Source organism: Stomoxys calcitrans, chromosome 3, assembly GCF_963082655.1.
Source record: "Stomoxys calcitrans chromosome 3, idStoCalc2.1, whole genome shotgun sequence".
In the NCBI taxonomy this organism is placed as follows: Eukaryota; Metazoa; Arthropoda; class Insecta; order Diptera; family Muscidae; genus Stomoxys; species Stomoxys calcitrans.
The window spans coordinates 81,539,278-81,563,821 of NC_081554.1; the positions used below are offsets into that span (position 1 = coordinate 81,539,278).

At 39.3% G+C, this 24,544-nt stretch overlaps 1 protein-coding gene across 3 annotated transcripts in view; it reads right to left on the reverse strand.

The window, feature by feature from the left end:
• The window catches only part of LOC106084949 (thioester-containing protein 1 allele R1), a 58,638-nt gene that overhangs the window by 17,724 nt on the left and 16,370 nt on the right, over positions 1 to 24,544 (reverse strand). For all 3 annotated transcript variants that reach the window (XM_013248937.2, XM_013248935.2, XM_013248936.2), the window contains 5 exons: positions 5,965 to 6,142; positions 5,421 to 5,899; positions 5,035 to 5,365; positions 554 to 742; positions 400 to 494 (listed from right to left, as the gene is read on the reverse strand). In XM_013248937.2, coding sequence (XP_013104391.2) covers positions 400 to 494; positions 554 to 742; positions 5,035 to 5,365; positions 5,421 to 5,899; positions 5,965 to 6,142 — 1,272 coding nt within the window. The remainder of the gene's footprint in view (positions 1 to 399; positions 495 to 553; positions 743 to 5,034; positions 5,366 to 5,420; positions 5,900 to 5,964; positions 6,143 to 24,544) is intronic.

Here is a 24,544-nt window from a genome sequence, read left to right on the forward strand (position 1 = left end):
GTCAATGCAAACCGCCAATGTGTACGTCTTGGCATCGAAGGATTATTCTATTTTACGCACAACCTCGTGCAGGGCAGTCTCCACCTACCTTCCCTTGATATAGGCATGCAGTTTGTATTTGAGCATTTCGCAGGATGTCTTACTCTTTATCATGGTATCCACAATAGGTTCCATGGTTTTGAGTAGAAACGTCGTAAGGCTAATAGGCCTTTGGCGTCGCATAACTGGCCTTGCCGGGCTTAGGTATAAATACCACCCTTGCCTCCTGCCAGGCTTTCGGATTATATGCAAGTCTCAGGCACGCAGGGAAAATAGTGGTCAGATGTGGCTCCAGATAGTCGTCCTCCTTTTGTAGTAACGCCGGAAATATTAATAATAATAGGGTCTTACGAAACTTACTTTTCATTCAAAACCTTGGCCGTTATAAAATTCTTGCTGTGTAAATGTTTGCGTGGTACTTTGCCAATGTCTGTAATAATTCCTTGATAATCAACCTGAAAATTAAATCATGTATTTTATTTGGAACATTAAAACATTTTTTAAGCTTACTTACTATAACTGAATGATATTCATCTTTGTCTCCCACAGGCACGGTGAATTTCATTTTCACTTCACCTCGACCATCCAAGGTATAAGTGGTTCGGTTATACATCTCACTGCTGCCATATACATTGGTTAAGAAGGCTGTCAAATCGGGCTTAAAGTCTTTCATCATAGCACCATCATTGCGTTGCACTTTGGCCTAAAATGAGTATTAAAGGTAGAAAGGCCATAAAGTAATCTTTGATATCCAGTTGGTAAAAACGTTCGGCCGTGCTGTATCTTTTACAAGAGATTGGTTTATACAGCTGATAGACCGATTCGGGTCAAATTTGGCATGACTGTATGATGTCTTAACAGTAGTTTTTTTTGCCAAACTTCAGCCAAATCTGATAAAAAATTACACCCTAAATAGGCTCAAATGGTGAACTCGGAAGATCGGTTTATAAATATTTTTTCGCAACCTACTTTTACTTTACTTTAAATGGCTATGACAGAATATTTGTTCCGCTGGCCGAACGTAGAATAGCGTTCCAAGCGCCTCGATCTTCTGCGCTCATTCTAAAATTTCTGACACCAAGTTTCGAGGTGTCTCCCACAACTTGATCTTTCCATCGGGCTTTTGGTCTTCCCGGTTTGCGTGTACCACCGTGTTTGCCTTGAAAAGACTTCTTTGCTGGAGCTTTTTCATCCATTCTGACAACATGACCTAGCCAACGCAGCCGTTGTATATTGATGCGTGTAACTATGCTATCGTCGTCATACAGCCCATACAGCTCGTGGTTCATTCGTCGCCTATATTCTCCGTTAACGCATACTGGTCCATATATTTTACGAAGAATCTTTCTCTCAAATACTCCAAGCACTGCCTCATCTGCTTTCACAAGTACCCATGCTTCAGAACCATATAACAGCACGGGTAGTATCAGTGTCTTGTATAGTTTAATCTTCGTCTGTCGAGAGGTGGCCTTGTTTCTAAACTGCTTACTTAGTCCAAAGTAGCATCTGTTTGCCAGTATTATTCTTCGCTTTATCTCAAAACTGGTGTCATTCGTTTCGGTCACGGCGGTGCCGAGATAGAAAAGTTACTGACTGTCTCAAAGTTGTGGTTCCCAACTTTCTCCATTTTCTTTATCTGCTCGGTCGTGCAAGGCTTTTTGGGAGTTGAAACCATTCATTTCGTCTTATCTCCATTTACTGCCAGACATTTTCACTGACTCTCTTTCGATTCTTTCAAAGGCTGCAGTTACTACCTCCGATGACCGACCTATGATATCGATATCGTCGGCATAGGCGAGTATCATGTGCTCTCTTGTGATTAGTGTGCCATATCTATTCACTTCTGCATCTCGTATAATCTTCTCCAGCAGGATGTTAAAGACATCACACGAGAGGCTGTCTCCTTGTCTGAAACCTCGTTTGGTATTAAATGGTTCGGAGAGATTATTTCCTATTCTTACTGAGGAACGCGTATCACGAAGTGTCATCCTGCAGAGTCTAATTAATTTTGCAGGGATACTAAACTCAGACATAGCTTGAAATACCTTTGAACATAAAGGAGTATCGAAAGCGGCTTTGTAGTCAACAAAGAGATGGTAGGTGTTAATTTGTCCTTTTCGGGTCTTTTCTTGGTTTTGGCGCAGTGTGAATATCTGGTCTAGGGTGGATTATCCAGGTCTAAAGCCGCATTGATAGGGCCCAATTATCTCATTGACTTTAGGTTTTAATCTTTCACAAAGTACGCTCGAGAGTATCAGCGTGTCGCGTCCGGTCTTAAATAGTTCAGCGGGTAACCCGTCGGCTTCTGCTGCCTCGTTCTTCTTTAGTCGGGTCACTGCTACTTGGACCTCATTCTGACTAGGAAGTAAACATTCAATACCATCATCAGGGATTGGCTCTGTGGTATCCTCTTCGCCGCCAGTTGGGTAAAGTGTTCTTTCCATATCCTCAGCATGTTATCTGTGTCAGTTACCTGATTTCCTTCTTTGTCTCTGCAGGAGAATGTGCCTGCACCAAAGCCATGATGTTTAATTCTTTGGTAGAATTTCCGGACTTCATTCTGATTCCTGTACATCTCAATTCGCTCACACTCACGTCTTTCCATTTCATTTTTCTTTCTGCGGTATAGACGTTTCTCCTTTCTTCTTTTCTCCCGATACCTCTCCTTCATCTGGCGCGTTGCTACTGATTGCAGGGTTGCTCTATATGCCGCATTCTTGGCTTCAATAACATCTCGACACTCTTGGTAGTACCATAGGTTTCTTGGAGGTGGCTTCCGGTACGAGAGTCCGGATTTCGCGGCATTTTCCATGGAGTGGGCAATAGATTGCCACTGAGCTATTGTATCATCGGAACAAGGAGTGCTTTCATCAAGCAGTTGGGTCAGTCGAGTGGAGTATGCCACTGCCATTTGTTGTGTTTGCAAGCCGCAAGCTCAATGTCCAGCTTCCGTGCAGTGTCAGATCGTACTTTCCTCGCCATGTTCAAACGGGTGCGAACCTTTGCTGCAAGAAGGTAATGATCCGAATCTATATTCGCTCCACGGATCGATCGTACATCTAACACGCTGGATGAATGCCTTCCATCTATCACAACGCCATGGAAGTATCGATAAAACAGCAACAGTGATCAATTTGGTTTCTCGTGTTTTGATCGGGTAACAGCCATGTGGCGGCTCGCCACTTGCTCCAAGATCCGACGCTCGCCGCCAGCCGCCCCTAACCTGGGAACAGACTCTGATGTTGGTCATTGGTTATTTGACGGCGCCAATAACTCGCCTTGTCATCTCGAGTATCATTGGCACTCAGTATTTAATTAAGAGCCAGTGCCACCTGACTCCTCACTGAGACTCTCCTCGCGAGAATTCGCAATCTACACGCAGGGGATTTCCCCTATGTATGCAATGCATTACGTTGACGAATCGAAAGTCGGAGGGGGAAAGAAGTAGTGATACAGCTTCAATTGCAAAGCAGTTCTTATCCATTATCCTTTGTTTGCCTATTTACCAGCGATGACCAGCCCTTTACGGTAGCGTTGATGGCAAGTCACACGTATTCTTATTCCCTTGGTTCAGTCGTTGATGAGATAGCAACGAATAAACATGCACAGGGGTATACTCATCGTTTTTTTTTTGTTTTTATACCCACCACCGAACGAGGGGTATATTCATTTTATCGAAATATCCATTTCCGACCCTATAAAGTATATATATCCTTGATCAGCGTAAAAATCTTAGAAGATCTAGTCATGTCCGTCCGTCTGTCTGTTAAAATCACGGTACAATCTTTAAAAATAGTGATATTGAGCTGAAACTTTGCACAGATTCTTTTTTTTCCATATGCAGGTTAAGTTCGAAGATGGGCTATATGTTGATATAGCCCCGCCGATTTAGGGTCTTAGGACCACAAAAGCCACATTTATTATTGGATTTTGCTGAAGTTTGGAATAGTGAGTCACGTCAGGCCCTTCGACATACTTTTTTAATTTAGCCCAGATCGGTCAAGATTTGGAAATATCTGTCATATAGACCGATCCTCCTATTTAGGATCTTAAACCAATAAAAGCCATATTTATTATCGGAGTTTGCTGAAATTTGGGACAATGAGTTGTGTTAGGCTCTTCGACACACTTCTGCAATATGGCACAGTCCGGTCCAGATTTGGATATAGCTGCCATATAGACCGATCTCTCGAATTAAGGTTTTGAGCCTATAAAAGGCGCATTTATTGTCCGATGCCACCGAAATTTGGGACAGAGAGTTGTGTTAGACCAGTCAACATCATTCTTTAATTTTGCTCAGATCGGGTTAGATTTGGATATAGCTGCCACCGATCTCTCGATATTAGTTTTTGGGCCCATAAAAGACACATTTGTTGTCCGATGTTGAAATTTGGAACAGTGAGTAGCGTTCTTCGACAACATTTTGCAATTTGGCCTAGATCGATCCTGATTTGGATATATTGTAGCTGCTATATACACCGATCTCTCGATTAAAGGTTTTGGCCCCATAAAAGGCACACTTATTTTCCGATTTCGCCGACATTTGGGACAGTGAGTTGTGTTAGGCCCTTAGTCAGCCCTCTTCAATTTGGCCCAGATCGGTTCAGATTTTGATATAGCTGTCATATAAACCGATCTCTCGATTTAAAGTCTTGGCCCGATAAAAGGCACATTTATAATCCGATTTCGCCGAAATTTGACAAAGTGACTTAAGTTAGGCTTTTCGACATCCGTGTCGAAAAGCCCTTTTCGATCGGTCTATATTTGGGTATGGCTACCAAAAGACCAATATTGGGTTCTACAAAATTGAACAATGCCTTGTACTTAATAGATATGGATATTGATCCATGCCAATCTTGGTCCAAATCGGACCATATGTCGATAAAGCAGCTATGGGGGTATAAATTATGCATTTTTCACCGGATTATGATGAAAGGTGGTTTACATATATACGTTCGATATTTATATGTTCGATACAAATTTTTTCAAACTCACCGAAACTTCAAACGGTACTCCTGGAATATAATTGCTTGGCAATCTGGTGGCTTCTACACGATAGGGATCGAGGTGAACAGTTATCACAGTTGAGAAATTTTGTACAGAACTTGTTGAGGTCTCTTCGACTAAGGCGTCCAGTAGATATTCACGTTCATAGTCTTCCTTCAGTTTCAATTCGTCTCTAATGTCAAATTCAAAATATGCACTGCCATCTATGGGCACTACTTTGCGTGTAATCAAGTCATTGACGAATGGTTGCAGTGATCCAAAGAATGTGGGATATATGGAAAGAGTAGCCTCGCCCACAATAGGTTTTCCAAAGTCATAGCTGAAAATCAAGACAAATGAATCTCTGCCTCGTAGTGCTCATTGTAAAAACTTACTAAGCCCTTATGGTGGCCCTTATTTTGCCATCCTTGTAGATGACATGCTTGTCCGTGTCTATATCTACCACAAACTTGGGTAAAATATATTCCACAACTTCGAAAGTACGCTTGTATGTCTCTTCCATGACCTCCACTTCAACCGACCATTCTCCTAATTTAGGATAATCGGAGAGTTCCAAATCATTGGCATAAACACCACTAGTCAGTTTGACATCGCGATAACTTCTTATGACATTGTCACCACTATCCCGTAAGGTGATGTGGACACGGCCATAATTGATGACCGGTTTCAAATTGGCATCCATCAAGAGGACACGATAATGGACAATGTCTTTAGGTTTGTAGATGGCCTTGTCAGTTTGCACCATGACCGTGAATTGATGGGCATCGAAATTCAGCCGTGTCTCATTGGTGAAACGAATCCCCGAGAGACCTTCAGCAGTTAGATTATAGCGATCACTTTTAAGGGCAGGTATCTAGAAAATACAGATATGAATAATGAATGCATAAAGAAAAGGTTTGACAAGTTCATGAAACTTACATCAAAATGCACCATCTCTGTGGAGTATGGTCGAACCTCGGCTGTCTTGAAGTCACTGTAGGTACTGCCAATGATGCCTACCTTTACTCGCACTGGCTCTGGTGATTTGTGTATACTTACGGCTACATGGTATTGTGAATTGGGCCTTAATGTATTCGGTGCAATGATGGAATATAATCTGAAGGAACATAAATAAATAAACATGATAATTGATTTTATAACATAATATATAAACATAAATTATTTATTAAATAAAAATTGTAGTGCATTTGTTTGTCTGGAGGGGGCGGACTCTCCCCTTTAAACCAAAAAATACCACCCAAACTAAAAAGTGAACCGATTGGCACAAGATAGGACTCAAATGAAAGGAGTTTGTAAATTGAATTCGAAACTTATATCAATATTTGTGGCAAAGTCTCATGGAAACCAACCCAAACCACGAAAAGTAAACCGATAGGAAATCATTAGACCAGTGCCTGGTGGACTAGGCTCCCAGAGACTATATAGGGTATATACATCATAATAGATGGATAAGATGTGGATCATAATCTGCAGAGGACCTCGCCTGATCCAAGTGGACGATGTTATTATACTACTGTGGGGAAGTGATCTAAATGTTCTACGTAGATAGGCCGAGAGAGCCTTGGGAATGACATAAAACTGAGCCAACGTCAACTCCTTGCAAAAACTATTTGGAAGGAATATCGAATACAGTAAAATGACTGAATCGTGGAAAGGAAGCTGAACTGAAGGAACCGCTTTCAGAAACGTGGCTTATATATGTCTATGAAGAGGAAGCATGACATCATTACACCAGGTCAAACGGATATATTGTCTTTGCATAAGTTGGCATATGAGCTCATGTCGACTTGGATTCATGGTAGTGGGTATATAAGATTCGGCCCGGATGAACTTAGACGCTTTTACTTGTTGTGTATGATTTGGATTCGTGACAAAATATACAAAGTGCCAAAAGCCACATTTATTATCCGATTTTACTGAAATTTTGAACAGTGAGTTGTGTTAGGCCAGTCGTTATCCAGATTTGGATATAGCTGTCATATAGACCGATCTTCCGATTTAAGGTCTTGGGTCCATAAAAGGCGCATTTATTGTCTGATTTAGCCAAAATTTGGGACATTGAGTTGTGTTAGTCTCATCGACAATTTTTTTTAATTTGGCCAAGATCGGTCCAGATATGGATATAGTTGCCATATAGACCGATCCCTCGATTTAAGGTCTTGGGCCCATAAAAGGCGCATTTATTGTCTGATTTAGCCAAAATTTGGGACATTGAGTTGTGTTAGGCCCATCGTCTTTCTTCTTTAATTTGGCCTACATCGGTCCAGATTTGGATATAGCTGTCATATAGACCGATCTGTCGAATTAGGGTCTTCGGCCCATAAAAGGGGCATTTATTGTCCCATGTCGCCAAAATTTGGGACAGTGAGTTGTGTTAGGCCACTCGACATCTTTTTGCAATTTACCCGATATCGGTCCAGATATGGATATAGCTGCCATTTAGACCGATCTGTCGATTTAAGGTCTTGGGCCCATAAAAGGCGCATTTATTGTCCGATTTAGCCAAAATTTGGGACAGTGAGTTGTGTTAGGCCCATCGGCATTCTTCTTTAATTTGGCCTACATCGGTCCAGATTTGGATATATCTGTAATATAAACCGATCTCTCGATTTAAGGTCTTGGGCCCATAAAAGGCGCTTTTATTGTCCGATGTAGCCAAAATTTGGGACAGTGAGTTGTATTAGGCTCATCGGCATTCTTCTTTAATTTGGCCTACATCGGTCCAGATTTGGATATAGCTGTCATATAGACCGATCTCCCGAATGAGGATCTTGGGCCCGTAAAAGTAGAATTTTTTTGTCCGATTTTGCCAAAATTTGATGCAGTAAGTTGTGTCGAGTGGCCGACATCTTTTTGCAATTTGGCCGAGATCGGTCCAGATATGGATATAGCTGCCATATAGACCGTTCTCTCGATTGAAAGTCTTGGCCCATAAAAAGCGCATTTATATTCAGATTGCGATGAAATTTAACACAGTTACTTATGTTAGGCTTTTCGACATCCGTGTCATATATGGTTCAGATAGGTCTAGATTTAGATATAGCTAACAAAAAGACCAATATTTTGTTCCACAAAATTAAACAATGCATACATTTTGCATTTTTTACCGGACTATGACGAAAGGTGGTTTACATATATACCCGAGGTGGTGGGTATCCACAGTTCGGCCCGGCCGAACTTAACACCTTTTTACTTGTTTTGCTTGTAAAGAGGACATATTGTAGTTGGTTTAAAAGTGAATTTTGAACAAGAAATGTCAACTTAAACGGGTGCTCTATGTTCTTCCAAATAGGCGAGCGAAACCGCCCCCCTCGAGTTCTCAAATTCCAAAGCCCATATCCCTCATTTTGTCTTATGTTTTTTTTTTGCTTCTTTTATCCCCTGAAACCATGCAAACTTTTTTTTGTAGCCTCCCACAGCAAAGTTACTAAAAAATGCTGATTTTGAAAACATCTTTGCCGAAAGGGGTCCCTGGGATTTTTGTAAAAAAATTCGGGCAGAATTTACTTTTTGTTTGTTTAAGTATACTATTTGTCTGCAAAACTCAGAAAAATTATCGAGATATGTGTATTTGAGTTTTCGTTTTAAGAAAAATGCAATTTTCCCCTATTTTTGGAATGAATGTCAGAGGCACGAATGTAGAAAATAAATTATGTGTAAAATAGATTGATATCAATATGAGTTAAATCAGTATTTCAAACTTTTCTCAATACCTCCGCTTTATGAAAATTGAATGAAATGATATCGCTTTGATGGCCACAGTTTACGAAAATTTAAAGAAAATAGTGGTATCTTTTTGGAAAATTTTGACAAGAACATATTTTTCGTATTTAAATCGATGACCTTTTTTATACGCTGAAGATATTGACATGATTTCTTAACACCTTAACTTTGACAACCTATATTAAAGATATACCCTAACAACGCCATTTTCCTGAAGACCTATGTCCTCCTATACAAATTTCTAGAATATTTTTTACCGCTTAGGTCAACAAGATTGATTTCCACTTTTTTCGCCGTTTGGCCCACTGTTCTTTGGTGCACATAGACTCACTTCTAAATATAACATCCCAGTATGAAATTGAGAGCGCAAAGGTCTTATTTTCCTTTCTGGTATTTTCTATAAATTGACATGTTCCACTTCTTTTCAGAGTAAACTTCAAATCTCCATCGAACATCGAGTCCATATTTGCCTGCACTGAAACCCGCCTTTTTCATCAGTACTTGGGAATTATTGACACCAAACAAAGGTAATCTTTCAAAGCTTGCCATGTGAAGTGTAAAATATATGCCAAGAGCCGAAGATTAAAATATTTGTTTCTATGAACATAGGAATTTGATGGTGTTCACAAAAAATTTACTTTCTAATATTCGCCTTCAATGAGATATAACCATCGACATCTCATCTTCAAAACTTCACAGTGATGCTTGTCGGCAGTATAGCGCAGATGGTTACAGCATCACATCCGCCGTCGTCACTGCCATAGCTATAATCATCATTACGTTAATGGCCATTGTATTTCAGCATATATGAATGGAGAAGTACAATAACCCCTCAAACAATAAGCATTCGTACAATACGGAAAATACAACTGAGCACTATGATATGAATAGACTGCAACTATCAGACGCTCGTGAGAAATTGAAGGCTTCGCAATTCACATACCTTATACCCTATTATGGGCAATAAAGAAAATTTTGTCCTTAGTGAAATTTTGTCTCTAGAGAAAATTTAATTAAAATTTAGTTTTTTAGCTGAACAGGCCCCGCTCTGCCATGCCTTCTTTTACTTTATACGGAACAAAATTATTCTTGAAATAATTATTTTCGACAATTAAAGAGCTTTTAGTGAAATACCATGCTAAGAAAAAAGTATATATATCGCTTGACTAACTCTCTCTCTGGTTTTAGGATCATCTAAGTTTGAACGTTAGATATTTGAGCCTGATAATCTCATGGGGATTTTGGCAGTAGGAGCCCCATATTGCCATGATAAATACGTCTGTCCTATTTCGGGGTGTTTTTGGGGGTGAAGTGGTCCCCCAGACACTTGGCCCTGAGAAAAACATTAGCATCGTGCTCTTATGTCAAATACCATTCATTTAAACCCCATATTGCCATTGATTTCAGGGCCAAATATTTGGCCCCAAAATTGGTTCTCAAATTCGTTTTCTAATCTCAAATACCTTTTATTTGAGCCACATTGGCATGGTCGGTAAATTTTTAAACACGTTATCCTGCACTGGATATCAGATACGTATCCTACTCCCAAATTCCTTTATTTGAGTCCGATATTGCGATGGTCTGTAAATAATACCTGTTTATGGGGTGTTTTGGAAAAGGGGTAGAGCTCTACTCCCCAATACCTTCCATTTGAGCCCCACATTGACATCGTTGGTAAATATGCCCGATTTAGTGGTGTTTTGCGGAGTTTGGTGGTCCCCCAAACACCCTAAAAATATATCAGCATCATGCTATATTCTCATATATCTATATGTCATTTATTTCAACATCTTATTGGCCATTGGCCTCGAAATTGGATATCAAATTCATTTTCTAATCTCAAATACCTTTCATCTAAATCCCTTAGTGCAAAATTCAGCAAATATGCACGGTTTTGGGGTATGGCCCCTAAAAACCATCAATATCGAGCTCCACTGTCTTGAAGACCCAAATTGTCTTGGTGAGCAAGTGCGTCCTATTTGGGGGCTGTTATGGTGGTGGGACGTCCCCTAGACAGTTGGTCGCGAATGTTTATATCAGATTCGTGGTCAACTCCCAAATACCTTTCATTTGAGCTCCATATTTCCATAGTCGGCAAACATGACCGGTGGGGGGGGGGGTTGTTTTAGGGGATGGGGCGGCCACTCAGTAACTTGGCCTTGAGAATATATATCAGATTCGTGTTCAACTCTAAAACACCTCTCATTTAAGCCCGCTATTGCAATGGTCAGCAAATATTTCCTATTTGGATGGTGTTATGGGGGTGGGGTGGCCCTATAGACTCCTTTGCCCCGATTATTAATAACAGATTCGTGCTTTACTCCCAAAGACCTTTTATTTGAGCCTCATATTGTTATGGCCATAAATTTTTCCTCTTTAGGGGACGTTTTGGTCCCACATTTGGATATAAGATTCGTATTCTACACTTAAATACCTTTTATTTAAGCCCTATATTACCATGGTCAGTAAATAAGTCCTGTTTGGGGGTGTTTTTGGGGAAGGGGTGGATCCCCAGAAACTTAGTCCCACATTTGGATATCAGATTTGTATTCTACTCGCAAATACCTTCCATTTGAGTTCCATATTGCCATGATCGGTAAATACATCCGATTTAGGGGTGGTTTGGGGTGATCTCCCAAACACTTGGACCCACATTCGGGTATAAGATTCTACTCGCAAATACCTTTATTTTAGGTCCCATATTGTCGTGATTGGTATATAAATATATTTGGTGGTTTTTGCGGGTGGGGCGGCCCCCCCTGGTTCCCCAACCGAAATTTGGATACGAAATTTTTGTCTTAGGTAACTAAAAGAGAGCACACAAAAGTTCGCTTAAATCGCACCACCCATCTCCGAGATATGGCGTTTCTGAAAATTGTGATAAGGAAGAGGGCCCCCACCTTCAAATATCAAAATATGTAGTACCCTATTTTCACCATGGGATCGTTATGCACCATCTGTGAAAGTTTCAAGAAAATCGGTTCAGCAGTTTTTGAGTCTATATGGAACACACAAACAAACAAATAAATATAAAATTTCAATCTTAAAGTAAATATAAGACCGATCTGAACCTTATTGAACACGAAAGTCGAGGAGCCTTATACAACCCACTGTGTCAAATCGAGTAATAAACGGGCTATTATTGTTCTAAGAACTTAAATTGGGAGGTCGGCATATACAGCAGCTATATCCAAATATAGCCCGATCTTGACCATATTTGGTATGAATATCGAAGTGCCTAACAAAACTCATTGACAAAAACTTTAAATTGGGAGATCGGTGTATATGGCAGCTACATCTAAATCTGGACCGATCTGGGCCGTATTGAACTGGGAACTCGAAAAACATAACGCTATACCAAATTTAAACGAAATCGGACAATAAATGCGCCTGTTATGGACCCGAACCTAAATTGAGAGATCGGTATATATGGCAGTTATATCGAAAAAAGACATTTAAACGAATGTCGAGGAGCCTAGCGAAAATCATTCTGCCTAGTTTCAGTGAAATCTATGAATAAATTCACCTTTTATGGGCCTAAAACCTTCAATCGGGAGATCGGTCTATATGGCCGCTATTTGCAAAACCGAACCAATCCGGGCCGTATTGAACAGGAATGTCGAGGAGCCTAACACAACTCGCTGTTCAAAATTTCTGAGAAATCGGGCAATAAATGTGCCAATTATGCGTCCAAGATCTTAATTCAAGAGATTGGTCTATATGGAAGCTTTATCCAAATTTGGACCGATCCAGGCCAAATTAAACAAGGATGTAGAGGGCCTATCATAACTGACTGTTCCAAAATTTCAGCGAGATCGGACTATAAATTTGCCTTTTATGGGCCCAAGACCTTAAATCGAGAGATTGGTCTATATGGCAGCAATATATAAATCTGGATCGATCTAGGTAAAATAAAACAGGAATGTCGAGTAGCCTAACACAGCCCATTTAACCAAATTTCAGATAAAACGGCCATAAATTCGCCTTTTATGGGCCCAAGACCTTAAATCGCGAGATCAGTCTATATGGCAGCTATATGTAAATCTGGACCGATCTAGGTAAAAAAACAAGGGATGTCGAAGGGCCTTACACAACTTACTTAACCAAATTTCACCGAAATCAGACCCAAAATTCGCCTTTTATGGGCCCAAGACCTTAAATCGAGAGATTGGTCTATATGGCAGCTATATGTAAATATGGATCGATCTAGATAAACTATAACAGGGATGTCGAGGGGCCTTACACAACTTACTTAACCAAATTTCGGCAAAATCAGACTATAAATGCGCCTTTCATGGGCTCAAGACCTTAAATAAAGAGATCGGTCTATATAGTGGCTATATCTAAATCTTGACCGATCCGGGCCATGCTAAACAAGGATGTTGAGAGGTCTAACACAACTCTCTGTCCCAAATTTCAACGAAATGGGATAAAACAAGTAAGAGCGTGCTAAGTTCGGCCGGACCGAATCTTATATACCCTCCACCATTGATCGCATTTGTCGAGTTCTATGCGCGGTATCTCTTTTTAGACAAACATAGAATATTGAATAAGAACTGTTATCCTATTGGAGCTATATCAAGTTATAGTCCGATGCGGACCATTTCAGTTCATTCGGATAAGAATTGCGCCTTGTAAGGGCTCAAGAAGCAAAATCGGGAGATAGGTTTATATGGGAGCTGTATCAAGCTATTGATCGATTCGGACCATACTAGACACGTATGTTGAAGGTCATGAGAGAAGGCCTTGTACAAAATTTCAGCTAAATCGGATGAGAATTGCGCCCTCTAGAGGTTCGAAAAGTCAAGATCCCAGATATGGCAGCTATATCAGGTTCTATATCGATTTACGCCATACTAAGCACAGTTATTGGAAATCATAACAAAACACCTCATGCAAAATTTCAGCCAAATCGGATGAGAATTGCGCCATCACTTGGCTCAAGAAGTCAAGATCCAAGATCGGTTTATATGACAGCTATACCAGATTATGAACCGATTTGAATCATACTTAGCACAGTTGTTGAAAGTAATACCAAAACACTACGTGCAAAATTTTAGTTAAATCGGACGACAATTGCGCCCTCTAGAGGCTCAAGAATTCAAGACCCAAGATCGGTTTATATGGCAGCTATATCAGGTTATGGACCGATTTAAACAATACTTGGCGCAATTGTTGGATATCATACCAAAACACATCGGCCAAAATTTCATTCAAATCGGATAAGAATTGCGCCCTCTAGAGGCTCAAGAAGTCAAGACCCAAGATCGGTTTATATGGCAGCTATATCAGGTTATGAACCGATTTGAACCATACTTTCAACCATACCATCCACCATCCTATGGTGGAGGGTATAAAATGTGGTTTTAATGCGCCTAAGACCTTAACTCGCAGATCGGCAGATCGGTGTATATGAAGGCTATATCAAGATATAGTCCGATATAGTCTATCTTCGGACTTAACCTCCCTGTGGACAAAAAAAAAGAATCTGAGCAAGGTTCCAACTCAATACCTCTATTTTTATACCCAGCACCATTGGATATTCTAATCTAGTCATTCCGTTTGTAACGCCTCGAAATATTGATCTAGGACCCCATAAAGTATATATATTTTTGATCGTCTCGAAATTCTGATTAAATTATAAAATTGACTTCTTGAGCCCATGGAAGCCAATAGTCCAATTTTTTTTTTTTTTTAGTCCACCTGATATTCTGTTATAACTTTAACCAACTGTGCCAAGTTTGGTCCGAATCGGTCCATAACCTAATATAGCTCCCATATAAACCGATCTTCCGATTTGATTCCTTGAGCCCCTGGAAGCCACAATTTTTGTTCGATTTGGCTGAAATTTTGCACATATTATTCTGTTATGACTCCCAATAATAGAGCCAATGTAAATCGGTCTATAACATAATATAGCTCCCATATAAACCGATCTGCCGATTTGACTTCCTGAGCCCCTGGAAACCGCAATTTTTGATGTTATGTTATGACTTCCAACAAGTGTGCCAAGTACGGTTCAAGTCTGCGTATAACCTGATATAAATCCCATATAAACCGATCTGCCGATTTAACTTATTGAGCCTCTGGAAGTTTCGATTTGGTTGAAATTTTGCACATAGTGTTTCGTTATGATTTCCAACAACTAAGTAAGTACAGTCCGAATCGGTCTATAACCTAACATAGCTCCCATATAAACCGATCTCCCGATTTGACTTCTTGAGTCTCTGGAAGCCGCAATTTTCATCCGATTTGGCTGAAATATTGCACATGGTATTCTGTTATGACTACCAACAACTGTGCTAAGTACGGTTCAATCGGTCAAGAACATGATATAGTTCCCATATAAACCGATCTCCCGATTTGACTTCTTGAGCCCATACAAGTCGCGATTTTTACCCAATTTGGCTGAAATTTTCCATATAGTGTTTTGTTATGACTCTCAACAAGTACGGTCCAATTCAGTCTATAACTATATATAGCTCCCATATTTTAGTTGAATCCATGGTGGTGGGTTCCCAAGATTCGGCTCGGCCGAAGTAAGCACGCTTTCACTTGCTAAAGATTGTAGCGTGATTTCAACAGACAGACGGACGGACGCGGCTAGATCGTCTTAGATTTTTATACCCACCACCATATGATGGGGTTGTACTGATCTTGTCATTCCGTTTGTAACACCTCGAAATATTCCTCTAAGGCTCCATAAATTTTTGATCGTCTCCACGTTCTGAGTCGATCTAGCCACGTCCGTCCGTCCATCTGCCGAAATCACGATAGCGGTCGCACGCGTAAAGCTAGCTGCTTGGAATTTTGCACAGATACCTAATATTGATGTAGGTCGGAGAGATTGGAGATTCCAAATGGATCATATCGGTTCAGATTTAGATATAGCTCCCATATAAACCGATCTCCCGAATTGACTTTTGAGTCCTTACAAACCGCAATTTTTATCCAATTTGGTTGAAATTTTGCATGTGGTGTTCCGTTATGACTTCCAACAACTGTGCCAAATACGATCCAAAGCAAGCTATAACCTGATATAGCTCCCATGTAAACCGATATCTCGATCATCCTTGTTCGGTCCCTAGAATATCTATACTTTATAGGGTTACAAATGAATATTTTGATGAATTGCAAATTTTCCCAGCTTTAACTCGTTTAGGTATTGCCGCATATTTGCTGCAAAAGTTAAGTTAGCCCACATAAATTCGAGCAGGGTATCCAAAATAAACACATCTGATATCAACAACCTTTTATTCACCTACGCATTTTATTATTGTTTTTTCGTTTCATCTCTTGAACTATTGTCAGTCTTTTCTTCATAGGTTTTAAGTGATCTCCACAGATAAGAGAAGATGGAGAAGACGCAAAGACACAACATCAAATTCCAAAGATACACATTCCAATGATAGCGCACCGAATGTTTACATTCATCCAAGATAAATGGCATTGTTCCGGCTTAATGTGATTTTGGCCAAATTGTCCAATAATGGCTTTGTGTTGAAATCGACTGTTGTAGTTTTTGGCTTCTTGATTTTATGGTGGTGGTTGGTACACAATGATGACTTCAATGTTGGACTTAGTTTAATAACAGCATAGCTGATTTGGCATGTTTAAATTTTTTGTTCGGTTTTTAGTGGGCGCGAGATTTAACGGTACCCGAAATCCCAGATGTGATTACGTGACCCATATAGGTGTTTCTATTCATAAGGGAAGGGAAGCCTTGTGAATGGCACACACTTTAAAAATTAGTCAAACTAAATGTGATGATGGCAATTTTTCCAACTTTTGAAAGAAAAATTTCCTTTATAAATTGATAATACATTTTTTTTCCTACAGTTGCACAGGTATGTCTACATATCTTTCCATAAAAAGCTGTTACGTAAGCTGACAGTAAATTTTTTTAAATTCAATTAAAAAAGTTATTGAGTCAAAAATTTTAATCGCGATCGTAATCGAAAAAAACTTTAAATTCATTTAAAAAAATGTTTGAATCAATTAATATTTTAATTGAAAATGTCAAAAATTTCAATCACGATCGTAATTGAAACAAAAAAAAAGCCGTTAAATTCGGCCGTGCCGAACTTTGGATATCCACCACCTTGGCTATATATGTAAACCATCTTTCATCATAATCCGGTGAAAAATGTATAATTTATGCCCCCATAGCGGCTATACTGAAAAATGGTCCGATTTGGACCAATTTTGACACGGACATTGAGTGGTTTAATAAATAGAAGCCATTGTTCAATTTTGTAGAACAAAATATTGGTCAAATATAGAACGATCTGAACCACATACGACACAGATGTGTCAAATTTCATCGAAATCGGATTAAAAATGTGCCTTTTTTGGGCCAAAACGTTAAATTGAAAGATCGGTCTATATGGTAGATTTATCCAAATCTGGACCAATCTGGGCCAAATTGCAGAAAGTTTTTGAATAGCTTAACACAACTCACTGTCCCAAAATGTCAGTGAAATCGGATTATAAATGCGCCTTTTATGGCCTCAAAACCTTAAATCGAGAGATAGGTCTATATGGCAGCTATATCCAAATCTGTACCGATCTGGGCCAAATTGACGAAGGATGTCGATGGGCCTAACACAATTCACTGTCCCGAATTTCATCAAAATCGGATAATAAATTTGGCTTTTGTGGGCCTAAGACCCTAAATCGGAGGATCGGTCTATATGGCAGCTATATCCAAATCGGAACCGATCTACGCCAAATTAACGAAGGAAGTCGAAGGGCCTAACACAACTCACTGCCCCAAATTTCAGCAAAATCGGATAATTAATGTGGCTTTTATGGGCCTCAGACCCTAAATCGGAGGATCGGTCTATATGGCAGCTATATCCAAATCTGGACCAATCTGGACCAAATGGACGGAGGATGTCGAAGGGCCTAACACAACTCACTGTCCCAAATTTCAGCGAAATCGGATAATAAATGTGGCTTTTATGGGCCAAAGACCCTTAATCGGCGGATCGGTCTATATGGGGGCTATATCAAGATATAGTCCGATATAGCCCATCTTCGAACTTAACCTGCTTATGGACAAAAAAGAATCTGTGCAAAATTTCAGCTCAATATCTCTATTTTTAAAGACTGTAGCGTGATTTCAACAGACAGACGGACGGACATGGCTAGATCGTCTTAGATTTTTACGCTGATCAAGAATATATATACTTTATAGGGTCGGAAATGGATATTTCGATGTGTTGCAAACGGAATGACAAAATGAATATACCCCCATCCTTCGGTGGTGGGTATAACAAGTGAAAGCCTGCTAAGTTCGGAAGGGCCGAATCTTATATACCCTCCACCATGGATCGCATTTGTCGAGTTCTTTTCCCGGCATCTCTTCTTAGGCACAAAAAGGATAAAAGAAAAGATTCGCTCTGCTATTGGAGCGACGTCAAGATATGGTCCGGTTTGGACCACAATTAAATTATATGTTGGAGACCTGTGTAAAATGTCAGTCAATTCGAATAAGAATTGCACCCTTTGGGGGTTCAATAAGTAAAATAGAGAGATCGATTTTTATGGGAGGTGTATCGGGCTGTAGACCGATTCAGACAATAATAAACACGTATGTTGATGGTCATGAGAAAATCCGTCGTACAAAATTTCAGGCAAATCGGATAATACAATAATTGCGACCTCTAGAGACTCAGGAAGTCAAGATTCCAGATCGGTTTATACGGCAGCTATATCAGGTTATAAACCGATTTGAATCTTATTTGACACAGTTGTTGAAAGTAAGAATAAAATACGTCATGCAAAAATTTCAGCCAAATCGGATAGGAATTGCGCCCTCTGGAAGCCCAAGAAGTCAAGTCCCCAGATCGGTTTATATGACAGCTATATCAGCTTATGAACCGATTTGAATCATACTTTGTACAGTTGTTGCCCGGTTTATACGGGCAATATTTCAAAAGGCTAGCTTTACACGTTCGACCGATATCGTAATTTCGACAGACGGACGGACGGAAGGAGGGACCGATGGAAAGACGGACAGAAGGACGAACGGATAGACGGACATGGCTTGATCGAATCAGAATGACGAGGCGATCCAGAATATATATATTGGGTTGCCCAAAAAGTAATTGCGGATTTTTTAAAAGAAAGTAAATGCATTTTTAATAAAACTAAGAATGAACTTTAATCAAATATACTTTTTTAAACTTTTTTTCTAAAGCAAGCTAAAAGTAACAGCTGATAATTGACAGAAGAAAGAATGCAATTACAGAGTCACAAGCTGTGAAAAAATTTGTCAACGCCGACTATATGAAAAATCCGCAATTACTTTTTGGGCAACCCAATACTTTATGGGGTCCCACATCAATATCGAGGTGTTAGTATTTGTCTCAGTGGATGTTTATAATCACCACTGAATGTATACTTTCCGTAGCCTTTTTTCTTTAAATTTAGATACAAAAGGCCATGCCAGTCATGTGCACACTATTAGAGCATTAAGAAAAAATGCGTGCAAGCTCAGCCACATTTCGAAATGTAATGTATGGATCAGGTAGCTTCTTTACAGTGACATTCCACAAATAAAAATCATAACTTCTAAAAAAAGGTCTAAAAAAATCTAAAAAATACCTAAAGTAACCAAAACAATTAAAAGGCAACCATAAAACGTAGCATACAAATTTTTTTTCAGCAGACTTGTGTACTCAATACGGCATATTTTGTTAGTTGAAATAGCAGTAAGAAATGTTTGCCAATACAGCAGCCTTATGTTTACTCAAACAGCAGTAATATCTGCTTTCCCATTATCAGTAGACAAAAATTGCTGTTTTAGCAAACATTTTTGCTGTTTTGAATAAAAAATGTGGTTGAGTGTGGTCCTTGATGGAGCTACATATCCAAACATTGAGTTAAGTTCATCGATGCACTGTTGTTGACGTCGAAAGTTGTAAAAAATAATCGCACGAAAATGTTCACGATTTAACTCCATTTTTTGGGCAAGACGAATCATTTAAGATACCGTAAACAACACAAATAGCGCCTGTATGTCATAACGTTCTGAGTACGTATAACCTCAAAAAAGTAGAGCTTTACGATAGAGCTGTCAGTTGGCAGATTGCAATACAAGGGTTGTCCATTACCGAAATATAGAAGGCAACCCTCGTACAGTCCATACCGCTTGAACTTTGCCTATCCTTACTTGTTATAGCTGAAACTGAGATATACAGGCCCGTCCCGGTTTTCGAAAATGCAAAACGAAAGATTTTCTCTGACTACATTTTTGCAAACCTTGCTACATAAAAGTTTGAACGCATACTTTAATCAAATTTCTATGCAGTGAGAGGAACTTCGAGTGATTACAATGATGAAGCTCGATTCCATTTCACGTTTGTTCTTTCTCATTGCATTTAACTAAGTTTAGCTTATCTAAAATATATCTGGTAAGCACCTAAAATTATTTCCTGCTATTGCGAATACATTTATACCCATACCCTAAATGAAATTTTAAACAATGTTTATAATTAAATTCCATTTAAAGTATTTTATTTTTATTATTATCTCTATATTTCTTCCCTTGTTATGTAATTAAAATAATTCCGTGAGATCAATTATAAGAAAAAATTTTTAAATAATAGCAAAATTACTCTTTCGAAAGATGCCTGAGCACACAACGACACTGCAGCGGCATGAAATGCTGCAAGGCAAAATTCAAATTCCAAGACGAATAAAAATAACACTAATTAAGTATGGTGATTTATGATGGTCACATTAAAATTGTAGTTAAACCTAGTTTTATTTTCTGGCTTAGCCACACACTAATGAAAGTAGTCTTGAATCACCACCACCACCGCTGAGAACGGCCCTGCAACCCAGTAACACCAAAACATAAAACAACTTTCATTTAGGCATCCATCAGCGAATTGCTGTCGTCGCCTTTGTAATTGTTTTCCATCTTCCACCCATTTCTTGGGGCTATTGTCAACCATATTTGTAACGTAAAAAAAAGACAATCGCTTGTTCACATTACATAGCACTAAACAAGAAAATTTCCCACAGAAATTAAAAGTGTTTTATTCGAACCGTATGTGCTATATAACGAATAGGCAAAACTCGCACAAATAGCTTTTTTTGGCATTTAAAACTAAATCTTTTTATACCCTCCATCATAGGATGGGGGGTATACTAATTTCGTCATTCTGTTTGTAACATCTCGAAACATTCCTCTGAGACCCCATAAAGTATATATATTCTTGATCGTCGCGACATTTTATGTCGATCTAGCCATGTCCGCCCGTCTGTCTGTCGAAAGCACGCTAACTTTCGAAGGAGTAAAGCTAGCCGCTTGAAATTTTGCACAAATACTTCTTATTAGTGTGGGTCGGATGGTATTGTAAATGCGCCATATCGGTCCATGTTTTGATATAGCTGCCATATAAACCGATCTTGGGTCTTGACTTCTTGAGCCTCTGGAGTGCGCAATTCTTATGCGATTGGGATGAAATTTTGCACCACGTGTTTTGTTATGATATCCAACAACAGTGCCAAGTATGGTTCAAATCGGTCCATAACCTGATATAGCTGTCATATAAACCGATCTTGGGTCTTGACTTCTTGAACCTCTAGGGACCGCAATTCTTATCCGATTGGAATGATTGACGATTGCACGACGTGTTTTGTTATGATATCCAATAATTGTGCCAAGTATAGTTCAAATCGGTCCATAACAAAATATAGCTGTCATATAAACAGATCTGGGGACTTGACTTCTTGAGCCTTCTTCTTCTAAAGGGCGCAATTCCTATCCGATTTGGCTGAAATTTTGCAAGACGTATTTTATTCTTACTTTCAACAACTGTGTCAAATAAGATTCAAATCGGTTCATAACCTGATATAGCTGCCATATAAACCGATCTGGGATCTTGACTTCTTGAGCCTCTAGAGGTCGCAATTATTGTATTATCCGATTTGCCTGAAATTTTGTACGACGGATTATCTCATGACCATCAACATACGTGTTTATTATGGTCTGAATCGGTCTATAGCCCGATACAACTCCCATATAAATCGATCTCTCCATTTTACTTATTGAGCCCCCAAAGGGCGCAATTCTTATTCGAATTGGCTGACATTTTACACAGGTCTCCAACATATAATTTAATTGTGGTCCAAACCGGACCATATCTTGATGTCGCTCTAATAGCAGAGCAAATCTTTTCTTATATCCTTTTTTTGCCTAAGAATAGATGCCGGGAAATGAACTCGACAAATGCGATCCATGGTGAAGGGTATATAAGATTCGGCCCGGCCGAACATAGCACGCTTTTACTTGTTATACCCTACACCACCACCACATTGATAAGTATACCGATCGACTCAGAATAACTTTCTGATTCAATTTAGCTATGTCCGTCTGTGAGTCCATGTATTCTTGTAATCAAAGAATACATTTGATTACAAGAATACATGGACACACATATTAGGATATACATTATTTGATATCCTAATATATATATATATATATATATATATATATATATATATATATATATATATATATATATATATATATATATATATATATAATGAATTTTTTAGTACATCATATGACCATCCAAAACTAACAATGACAAATTTCGTGCATACGCCATATGGCTTTTGACATAGTATCTTGACATAATGGTTTATCGTTTGTATAGACTTATTATAGACTATTTTTATACCCACCACCATAGGATGGGGGTATACTAATCTAGTCACTCCGTTTGAAACATCTCGAAATATTCGTCTAAGACCCCATAAAGTATGTACATTTTCTTGATCGTCCCGACTTTCTGAGTCGATCTAGCCATGTCCGTCCGTCCGTTTGTCGAAATCACGATAGCGATCGAACGCGGAAAGCTGACCGCTTGAAATTTTGCACAGATACCTAATACTGATGTAGGTCGTTGGGGGTTGAAAATGGGTTATATCGGTTCAGATTTAGATATAGCTTCCATATAAACCGAACTTCCGTTTTGACTTCTTGAGCCCCTGGAAGCCGCAATTTATATCTGATTTGGCTGAAATTGTGTACGTGGTGTTCTGTTATTACTTCAAACAACTGTGCCAAGTACGTCCAAAATCGGTGTACAACCTGATATAGCTCCCATATAAACCGATCTGCCGATTTGACTTCTTAACCCCTTACAAGCCGCAATTTTTGTCCAATTTGGTTAAAATTTTGCATGTGTTGTTATGTTACTACTTTTAACAACTGTGCTAAGAACGTCCTTAATCGGTCTATAACCTGATATAGCTCCTATATAAACCGATCTCCTGATTTGACTTCTTAACCCCTTACAAGCAGCAATTTTTGTCCGATTTGGCTGAAATTTTGCATGTGGTGTTCTGTTATTACTTCAAACAACTGTGCTAATTACGCCCTAAATCGGTCTATAACCTGATATAGCTCCCATATAATCCGATCTCCCGATTTGATTTCTGGAGGCCTTACAAGCCCCAATTTTTGTCCGATTTGGCTGAAAATATACATGTGGTGTTCTGTTATGACTTCTAACAACTGTGCCAAGCACGGTCTGGATCGGTCTGTAACCTGATATAGCTACCATATAACCCGATCTCCCGATTTGATTTCTGGAGGCCTTACAAGTCCCAATTTTTGTCCAATTTTGCATGTAGTGTTCTGTTAAGACTTCCAACAACTGCACCAAGTACGGTCCGAATCGGTCTATAACTTGATATAGCTCCCATATAAACCGATCTCCAGATTCCACTTCTTGAGTCGTTACAAGCCACAATTTTTCTCCGATTTGGTTGAAATGTACGATTTTTGTATGACCTTTAACATACGGGTTAAATATGGCCTGTATCGGTCACTAACCTGATATAGATCCCATATGAACAGATCTCCCAATTTTATTTCTTGAGCTACTATAGGGCTCAATTCTTTTCCGATTTGGCTGAAGTTTTGCAAAAGGAGTTCCACTTTGGTCTCCAACAGTCAAAACAAGTATGGCCCCAATTGGTTCATAACTTGGTATAGCTGAAATAGCATAGCAATTCTTATCCATTATCCTTGGTTTGTCTATAAAGATATATAAGCTAAAGAACTTGACAAATGCGATCCATGGTGGAGGGTATATAAGATTCAGTCCGGCCGAATTTAGCACGCTTGTATTTGTTTTATGATAGATAAGCATCGCTTTATCAGATAAGTAGTCTAGTAAGAATTGTAAAAGTAGAATAATGAATATAGGGAAGAGGAGATACTTCTCTCATATCAATGAGTGCAGTCCGATTCAAGTTTAAGCTCAATGATATGAGGCCTTCTATTTTACGCCGAGTCCGAAAGGAGTGCCGCTTACCAACACAACTTGTTAAAGAAGTTTTAACATGGCGTAATACCTCACAAATGTCACCAGCATTAGTATCTATATCTTTCGCCTGCTTGGTTCTGTTGAATATCCAGATCCAGGAACTCTGCGACTAGTGTGAGGTGCTTTCTTTCGTGTTCTATCTTTCGTCTGCTTGATTCTGTTAAATATCCAGATCTAGGAACACTGCGACTGAGGTAGGGTGCCTCCAAAAGGATCTGGGTCTGAGTCGACTGGGCCTGGCCGGGCAGTTAGATTTTTGACATGTGTCGTGCGGTCCCAGGTCACAATCGAGGCACACATCCTGCACGTTGGCATCATTGAGCCAGAACTAATCTGGTTTGCCGGGGGAGATAAATTTCTTCAGATGCAACTGGAGGCGTTACTCCACCAAGAACTACATTCACCCGGTAGCTTTTTAT